General features: G+C 36.1%; 1 protein-coding gene across 1 annotated transcript; it reads right to left on the reverse strand.

Moving 5' to 3' along the window:
- Nucleotides 1–8,253: 8,253 nt before the first annotated feature.
- Nucleotides 8,254–9,060, reverse strand: LOC149154740 (uncharacterized). Its single transcript, XM_089444218.1, has one exon. The coding sequence runs from the start codon at nucleotides 9,058–9,060 to the stop codon at nucleotides 8,254–8,256; it is 807 nt and encodes a 268-aa protein (XP_089300344.1).
- Between the last annotated feature and the right edge of the window lie 1,211 nt (nucleotides 9,061–10,271).

Genomic DNA, 10,271 nt, shown 5'->3' on the forward strand with positions numbered 1-10,271 from the left:
TTTCCGATCTCCCATTATACAACGAAATAATAAATTTTGACATCTTAAACGACCACGAACCTGACTCTAATCACAGGCCTTTACTTATAACTCTCAATTTTGTCATGCATAGAGTTCCCATAGAAAATAATACTTATAGCCAAAAGAACTTAATATTTGATAGAAATAAAAATGATCTCTTTCTAAATGAATTAAAAACTAATTTTCTTCCTTTATCTAATATATACAACATAGAAGACCTCTATCATAATTTTACTACAACCCTCTCATATTCTATTAACAAGTTCTCAATTGAAGTTTCAAATAATAAAAGAAATAGCAAAACCAATCCATGGTATGACAAAGATTGTAAAAGGGCAAGGAGAGCAATTAAGGAAGCTGTTGATGAATCTCTTAAAATGGACAAGATAAAAATATACAAAGCCCTAACTAAAAGGAAAAAGAGGCAGTACATTCCTCAAAGACAGGAGAATCTCTTACACCTCTCTAAGGTAGCTCCTAAGAAATTTTGGAGGCAGATTCTAACTAGGAAGACTAAGGATAATAATAAAATTTCTCTTCACAATTGGAATTCCTATCTTAAAAAGCTTTATGAATCTCCAAATGTCATGGATAATTTGGAAACCCTTCTCACAACGAAAGAAGTTTTCTCTTTAGAAGACATTAAGTTTGGGGTTAATCGCCTCGCTAATGAGAAAGCTAAGGACATTGAAGGTTACCAAGCGGAAATCTTAAAAATTGGAGGTCCTGTCCTCATCCCCCACATCCACAAGCTTTTCGATCAAGCAGTCAAGCAAGGGTTCCCTAAACCTTGGACTGAGAGCCTCATTATCCCTATTTTTAAAAGTGGGGATACAAATAACCCCTCTAATTATCGAACAATTATGATCATCCCTCTCTTAGCCAAGTTATATGGTAGTATTTTGGAAAAGAAGTTAAGCATATGGCTTGAAAGTGAAGGTAAGAGGGCTAAAGGCCAAGCAGGTTTCAGAAGGCATCACTCAACAACAGACCACCTTGTTATGCTTAGGATCATTGCGGAGGAATGTCGTAATGATAAATCCAATTTATTTTGTTGCTTTGTGGACTTTAGAAAGGCTTTCGATACAGTTCCTAGATACAACCTTTGGAATAGATTAGAAGAGCTAAATGTTCCTCTCGAGTTGAGAGCTGCCACTATAAGGTTATACGAGAATGTAATTGCCAAGCTAAAGAGCAACGAAGGGTGGTCGAAAGATATTAAGTGTACATAACATCGGAGTTAAACAAGGTTGCCCCCTCTCCCCTACCCTATTTGGCATTTACATCGATAAGCTCGAAGGCTATTTAGAGGAAGCAGGATGTGATGGCACGATCTTAGCTGGGATAGTCGTCATCCTTCTTCTTTATGTTGACGATATTGTTCTTTTGGCAAGGTGCCCATCTGATCTTGATAAGCAACTCAGGCTTCTTAAGGATTTCTGCTCTACCATGGGTATGACTGTTAACACTGACAAAACAAAAGTTATGATTATCAAATCCAAGAAGGACACTTACGCTAATTTTATGTATGACAATAATAACTTGGAGGAAGTGTATTCTTACAAGTACCTAGGAATTGATATTCATCACAAGCTCAACTGGAACCATAGCATTGAGAAAAGGATTAATGGGGGGTGGAAAGCTTACTTTGGTCTTGAAAATAATTGTAAAATAGCAAACCTCGTAATGTGGGATAAAAAGAAGTTCCTCTTTGAGACTTTAGTCACTCCTGTTATCTTATATGGCTGTGAGGTTTGGGGTTGCAGCATCTCTAGAGAATCATGGAGAAAGATTGAGCAAATCCAGAAGCGTTTTATAACTTATAACCTGAAAATTAAAAGTAATACACCCTATCCTATTCTCCTTATAGAAGCAGGTCTTTCCCCTATTGAGAGCCTAGCTATGCTTAGGTTTCTATTGTACAAGCACAAAATCAGTAACATAGATGATCATAGACTTCCTAAGCTAGCTTTAAATTCTAGCCAAAACCACCTAAGGCTCAATCGAGGGTGGCATAAAGACACAAGGGCCTGGTTAAACTATTGGGAGATCAACGAAAATGATGCATTGCAAAACATAAATAACATTAAAGATATTGTTACTTCTAAGTTCAAAGAAAAAATGTGGTGTGAGAAAGATTTAGCGGCTAAAAGAAAATTAAGTTATTATAAGAAGGTCATCAACCCCACCCTAGGAGATCAAAAGTATCTCTCTATTTTAACTAGCTCAAAGAAGAAAATTAATATAGCAAAGATTAGAATGAATTCTCATGAGCTCCATAGTGAAATAGGTCGTTGCGCAGTTCCTAAAACGCCATGGACGGAAAGGATCTGCCATATATGTGAGAATAGGAACATCGAGGATGAAAACCACTTCCTCTTAGAGTGCCCCGCGTATAACCACATTAGATCTCAGTTTCACAATCTTTGTTACAACACTGACCTTCCTAGCCTTTTACAATGTCAAAATTATAATGAGCTCGGGAGGCTTCTCTCCAAGCTTTTTGAGCATAGGAATAAAATCTCAAATCAAAATAGATAATTTGTTTCTTTAGATCCGATAGACCATTATTTGGTCTCAGCGGACGTTAACCATCATCATCATCATCATCATCATCAATATTGTATTAAAATTTTTCATTAATATTAATAATAATTAATATTAGTATATTGTATAAATATTATTAATAAAGTAATAATGATAATAATAATTAATATATTAAAATTAATTAATATTGATAATATTAGAAATCAATATTAATAATGCTTTTAAGAATTTTAATTGTAGACTTGAATAATATTTAATATTTTTTTTTTTGCAAACCTTAATAATGAACTTAATAAATAATATTAATAATTCTTTATCTTAATATTATTAAACCTTAGTAATGAACTAATTAATAATTTTAATAATGTGAAATAAATATTTATTTTTATTTTTATATATATTAGTATCTAATGAATAGTAATATTGTATTAAATTTTTTCATTAATATTAATAATAATTAATGTATTAAAATTAATTATTATTTTTTTTTTACAAAATCGGTTGCTTGTTATATTCAAAAAAGTTGGAGGAGACTAAGCTCTGGTTTTACAATAGATGAAATCACAGTAGTTGCTTGTGACTGTATTTCATTGTGGCAATACACAAAAATGCCTTTACTGTTCGCTTGTAAGATACTAGAACAAGTATAAATTCTTATGAATTGGGACAGCAGCAGACTGGTTTTGCAGTACATCTAGTAAATGGTGATATGGCTGATATGTCGGGTGTTGGAGGCCTCAGGATGGCTGTCGGAGATCACGAGTTCTGCTGATTAAGATCCAATTTGCTGTTTCAAAATCTTCAAGAATGAGATTCAACTGCGTAGACAGAGATTTGCTGCAGAGGGAATCAAAAGTGTATTGGATTTGGTCAGAGTCCTTAATGACAGAGGCGCAGTTCATTGGAGAGAGGCGATTTGGGACAATCATGTGAATCAGGGGATGAATTGGTGCAGGCTCGCATGATTGCATAAGAGGCTTCCTTTTTCCCGAGAGCTGGCCTGGCTAGCTCTCTTATCCGCTTCTTGGTTGTTGGATCGTAGGACATGTAAGAAATGGTATTCCAGGTCCTGAGACAGCAGATTTTTACAACGACTGATGATTTGATGGAGAAAAAGATTGGATGCTTGTCTGTTGCTATTCATTAAACTGATTATTATAGCCGAGTCGCAAAAAATGAGGGCTTTGTTGATCCCTTGGTTCTTAAGCTGTAAGATACCTTGGTAAAGACCCAGAGCTTCAACTTGGTTGTTGCTTAGATTTCCCAAACCCCATTCAAAGGAGGACACAGGTGCGCCTAAAGGATCAAGAATGATGCCCCCTGCGTCGGCAGCTCCCGGATTAGATTTAGAAGCTCCGTCAAAGAATAAAGAGAGATTTCTTTGGAAGGAGCCATTTACTGAACTCGTCTTTTGTGAGGCGGATTTTCCATTCAGGGTTGTTGGCTTTGCCTTTGAACTTACTGATCTTTGTTGTTGAAATGTTGCTAGACCTATCTATAAGATTCCAAATAAAATTTCGCTCCTCTGCCCATAGGCTGACGGGATCGATTCTCTTTGTTATCTTAGATGCTATAGTTTCTGAGGCAAGGCTTGATGCTTTAATGAGAATGTGCCTGATTGTAGTTGTTTTATCTTGGAAGATCATACTATTTCGAGCGATCCATATGCGCCACAGAAGAGCAAAAGGAATGGTGTTCCAAACTCTTTTAGCTGGATTTTGCTTCGCTGATTGCCAAGGATAATTTCTCCTCCAGTTGTTTAAGGCTTCATCAATAGAATGTTGGGAATTCCAAATAGGGGGTGCAGAGGGGATGATGTTGTTCCAGCATGAGGCTGCAAAGGGACAAGAAATAAATAAGTGTTGTATGGATTCCTCCGCCGCTTGACAGTTGGGACACCTAGAGGGTCCGAAAATGCCTCTTTTCCTGAGATTCTCTGCAGTTAAAAGTTTACCATGCAGAAGTGTCCACATGAAAAATTTGATCTTTGGAATTGCTTCAGCTCTTTTTAAAATCTTCCCGTGAGCCCAAACAACAGTGGGGTGTTCCTTGCTACTCAAGTAGCTGTATCCTGCTTTGATGGAATAATTTGTTCCTGAAGGGTCCCAACGAAACTCATCCTTTTCACCTTTAATGGTGGGTGCAATACTGTGCAGACAGTTGCAAAGAGAATCAAAGCTACCTTTAAGATGGTGGGGTATGGGTGGAAATTCCCATTGTACCCAGGCATTAGATGATACATTCCATTGAGAGATTTGACTCAGGTTAGATATGCCTTTACTTTGAAGATAATGAATTATAGGGTCCATACCTGGAAGACTGTTTATGGGAGGGTTCCCCATGATTTTGTCCGAACCAAAGTTCACCGTTTTGCCTCCTTTTGGCACTTTGGAAACATTTTGTGCCATGAAGACGATGGCTTTTTTACAAAGTTTCCATATCTTTGTACAATGTCTGTTGGGGATCTCAGAAGTGAGAATTTGCTTTCTTGACTGATTAAGATATTTTGATTCCAGGACTTTTTTCCACCATGCAGGTTGATTGTCCATTAGTATCCAAATCAATTTCCCACCAAATGCTAAATTCATAAGAGATGGGGACCTAATGCCAAGACCTCCATTCTTTGGACTTTGAATGACCTGTTTCCACTTTACTAGGTTGTATTTTTTCTTTTCATTCTTGCCCCCTTGCCATAGAAAAATCTGAGGATGCTATCCATTTTTCGGTGGAATGAAGATGGAACTTGGGCCAGAGAAAATTGATATAAGGGGAGGGAGGAGAGACCTGATTTTAGAAGAACCTGTCGCCCAGCTGGATTGAGCCACAGAGTTCCCCATTTCTGAACTTTGCTTTTAATTTTGTCTAGCGTTAAGTCCCAGAATCCAGTCTTTGCTTTCCCTATGGTTACCGACATTCCAAAGTAACTGAAACAGTCCCAATTTAACTTGTAGGGGACACCAAAAACATTGGCAATGCTATGTATCATTTGGGATGAAGCATTCCATCCATAAATACAGCTTTTAAGGTGATTTATTTGACCTCCTGAATATCTCATAAACTTGTCAAGCAGGGACTTGAATCTTCTTGCAATAATGGTGGTTGCCCCCCCTAGCAGAAGGGTGTCATCGGCAAATTGAGAGTGGTTTATATTTTTAATGCCATCTTCAAACTTGATGCCCGTAATGAGGCCTGACTGCCTCTTTTGGTCAAGGGCATAGCTAAATGATTCTGCCATGAGGATGAAGAGATAAGGGGATAAGGGGCAACCTTGCCTTAGTCCTCTTGAGGATTGAAAGGAGGGTCCGGGTCTTCCGTTGATGAGGGGAGCGATCCAAGGTCCAGAGATGCAGGCTCTTATGACATTAATAAGGAGAGGTGAGAAGCCCATCCTTTGAAGAACTGCAAATAAAAATGAATGCCTTACCCTGTCAAAGGCATTGGCCAGATCTAGTTTCAGAATGAAGCCTTTCTCATTCCTTGCATGACTTGAGTGTATGGCCTCTTGAACTAGAAGAATAGAGTCTGAAATTTGTCTATTAGCCATAAAGCCTCCTTGGTTTTCTGAGATCAGCATCGGTAGAAGAGGTTTGAGCCGAGAGGCTATGATTTTAGTGAAAATTTTGTATGATGAATTGCATAAAGATATAGGCCTGAAGCGAGAGAAATTGGATGGGCGGTTCTCCTTAGGAATGAGGGCCAAGTGGGTAGAATTTGTATATCCACCTATTTTTCATTTTTTTTGGATCCACTTGATGTATTTTATGAGGTCCTTCTTTATCAACTCCCAGTAGTCCCTGTAAAAACAAATCGTGAAACCATCTGGTCCAGGTGCCTTATTGGGCTGGAGGCTCCAGATTGCTTCAACTATTTCTTCCTCTTTTATTTCTACTGTCAAGGTTTTATTCAGATCATCTGTGACTTTAGAATGCAAATGTTGTAGCAAATCATCATAAGATTCTTCCTCCTATGCTTCGATTAAAAGGTCCTTAAAATGTTCTGTGGTTGCTTCTTTGATATCTATTTGTTCCACATGTTGAGTCCCTGCGCTGTCCGTAATGGCAGTTACATTGGTGTTTCTGACTTGTCTTGCAGTGGCTTGTTTATGAAAGAAGGAGGTATTCTTGTCCCCACTTTCTAGCCATATTTGCCTTGATTTGATACACCACTTTTCTTCCTCCTGCCTTTTAATTTTTCTCAATTTATTGTACAGCTCTTCTTCTTGTACTTTTTCGTTATGGCAGTATTCCTTTTGTTCTATTGTGCATTGAAGTTCAGTAATTTGAAGTTTTAGCTCATGTTTTTCCTGTTCTGGCTCCTTATAGTGCGATTTGGCCCAGTATCGAAGCGCTTTTTTCACATTCTTTAATTTTTTTTCTCCCATATGTAGCTTGGGGACCCTTCAATATGCTGTCCCCAGGTGAGCTGGATGATGTTTCGGGCAGCTTGATGATCGCTCCAAATATGATTGTATTTAAATGGAAGCGGACCAAGGGCGCAGTGAGTATTCAATGCGAGTGTGATTGGATAGTGGTATGAAACGGTAAAGGGTAAAAGGGCGGAGTTTATAGATGAGAAGGTTGATAGGAGGGAGATATTAACCAAGAATCGATCTAGCCTCTCCATATTGTGGCTGCCTAGCCTTCGATTTCTCCATGTGAACTTGCGATTTTTTGGAGCTATATCTATTAGATCACTAGTGTGCATTATATTTTCCATTTGGTTCCTGAAAGGATCTGGCAGAAAATTCCCCCCTCGCTTTTCATTAGCATGCAGAATTAAGTTGAATTCACTGCCTACTGTGATGTTGCTATTGTCTTCTTCCATAATGTGATTACTAAGAGCTTCCCAGCAGATTTCTTTATCCCTGTAATGATTGGGAACATATACATTAAAGATGACAATCTGTTGATTGCTGATATTATTTCTCAGAATTGTTTTTATCCAATGCTGATCGATTAGCTCAGCTTCACTTTGCCAATCATTTTGGTTCCAGATGGTGGTAATTCCTCCAGAAGCTCCTCTAGCTTCACATATGCTTCCTTTGTAATATTTATACTTTCCAATGATCTTGTTGATTTCTGATTCTCTTTGCTTTGTTTCCTGTAGTAATATGATGGATGGTTTCTCCTGCACTATAAGATCTGTTAGAGCATTGATTTTAGAGGGGTGCCCAAGTCCCCTATTGTTCCAAGAAAGTATTTTAATCATTTCAGACCTATGATTCGAGGAGGTGCTCTGCCTCCCTTGTCTCTGCTTGCTACTTCTTGATATTTTATGCCCTGAATGTAAGATTCTATTGGATTCTGCACACCAAGGGCTATGTATTTCTGCGCGTTTTCATCCCTATGCTGTTTTGTAGTCTTTCTCCACGGCTTCTTTTGGCCATCAAAGGAAGATCCCTGATCCTTGGAGTTGCTTCGGGTTATTCTAGGGGGGAGGGGTTCAATTAAGAGGGGAGGAAGGGCAGTCATAGAGTGAGGGGAAGAGGGATGATCAGGAGGGTTCGAAGGAGTAGGGTCATCTTCAGGGAGGGAAAGAACATGGAAGGGGTTGGAGGATGGAGGAGATTGAAGGGATTTTCCAAATCCAGGGGATTGAGATTGATGAGGAGGGGAAGGCGGAGGAGATGGGATTTGGGCAAAGGTTTTATGAGAGGAGGGACCAGGTTCATTGGGTAAAGAGGGACTAGGGGCTGATTTTTTTTTTTACCACTTCCCATTGCTGTTCTTGAGTATTATTATCCACATTAATGATCTTAGTACAGCGATTAGCAAAATGACCATACTCGTGACATACCTTACACTTAAAGGGGATCTGTTCGTAATCGAGCTGTTGTATGTGCGACCATTCATCGACTTTGATCTTGATGGCTTCTGGAAGTCCTTTGCCCAGGTCAACCTCAACACAGATATGGGCACATGCTTGAATGTTGTCTCTCGGCTCGCTTCTGTCAATATATTTGCCGACTGCATTTCCAATGGCTCGCACAGATTCATCTCCCCAGCAGTGTAATGGGAGATGGGGGAGGCGAACCCAAACAGGAACCGCATTAGGAATATCAAGCTCTGGATCGAAATCTGGCGTCCACTTGTTTAAGTACAGACCTCTGGAGTCCATAAAATATGGCCCATTGCGAAATATCAGATCCTTGTCATTCTTTGTCTCGAAGTGGAAGGTGAAGTAACCCTTCCCACAAAATCTAATAGCAATTTTCCCTTGGATTTTGTCCGACCAATTTCTTTCCACCCACCTCTGAACAGTTTTAGGTGAGGGCCAAAGACCAGTGAATTTCCCTATCAGACCCTTTTCGGCCAAAGCAAGTGCAGCCATTCTAGGTAGAGTAGGAGGAAGGGAAACCTCTTGTAATCCTTCTATTTTTTTTACAAATTTTGAAATGGCTGGGCGAGCTCGTTGAGGCGGCAAGGAGCTAACAAGAGCTGAGAAAGCCAGCTGCTGAGCGACCTCCTCCGGTGGAGCCTCCGGAGGGGCCATCAGGAAAGAGAGGGGCGCGAACTAGAGATCTGATGGCGGCCAAGGCAGCGCGCTCGCGCGTTAGGGTTCTCAGGAGTGCGGGTTCAGTTTTCCGCAACTTGGTTGGTACTGATGCTTGTCAGAGTATTACTGCTTGTATTAAAATTAATTATTAGTAAATTGTATTAATATTAAATTTTTAATCTATTAATATTAATAATAATTAATATTAGTATATTGTATAAATATTATTAATAAAGTAATAAGAACAATAATAATTAATATATTAAAATTAATTAATATTGATAATATTAGAAATCAATATTAATAATGTTTTTAAGAATTTTAATTATATACTTGAATAATTATTTATTTTTTATTTTTTTTCAAACCTTAATAATGAACTTAATAAATAATATTAATAATTCTTTATCTTAATATTATTAAACCTTAGTAATGAACTAATAAATAATATTAATCATTAATAATTTTAATAATGTGAAATAAATATTTATTTTTATTTTTATATATATTAGTATCTAATGAATAGTAATATTGTATTAAAATTTTTCATTAATATTAATAATAATTAATGTATTAAAATTAGTTATTAGTAAATTGTATTAATATTAAATTTTTAATGTATTAATATTAACCATAATTAATATTAGTATATTGTATAAATATTATTAATAAAATAATAATAATAATAATTAATATATTAAAATTAATTAATATTGATAATATTAGAAATCAATATTAATAATGTTTTTAAGAATTTTAATGGCAGACTTGAATAATTATTTATTTTTTTATTTTTTTATTTTATTTTATCAAACCTTAATAATGAATTTAATAAATAATATTAATAATTCTTTATCTTAATATTATTAAACCTTAGTAATGAACTAATAAATAATATTAATAATTAATAATTTTAATAATGTGAAATAAATATTTATTTTTATTTTTATATATATTAGTATCTAATGAATAGTAATATTGTATTAAAATTTTTCATTAATATTAATAATAATTAATGTATTAAAATTAATTATTAGTAAATTATATTAATATTAAATTTTTAATCTATTAATATTAATAATAATTAATATCAGTATATTGTATAAATATTATTAATAAATTAATAATAATAATAATAATTAATATATTAAAATTAATTAATATTGATAATATTAGAAATCAATATTAATAATGTTTTTAAGAATTTT

This window comes from Pinus tabuliformis, chromosome 9, assembly GCF_031772625.1.
Source record: "Pinus tabuliformis cultivar Carrire ecotype Pingquan chromosome 9, CPIR1, whole genome shotgun sequence".
NCBI classification, from domain to species: Eukaryota; Viridiplantae; Streptophyta; class Pinopsida; order Pinales; family Pinaceae; genus Pinus; species Pinus tabuliformis.

Bases quoted from the DNA above. Each gene is read 5' to 3' on its own strand.
- LOC149154740 (XM_089444218.1), bottom strand. From the start codon at position 9,060: ATGGCCCCTCCGGAGGCTCCACCGGAGGAGGTCGCTCAGCAGCTGGCT.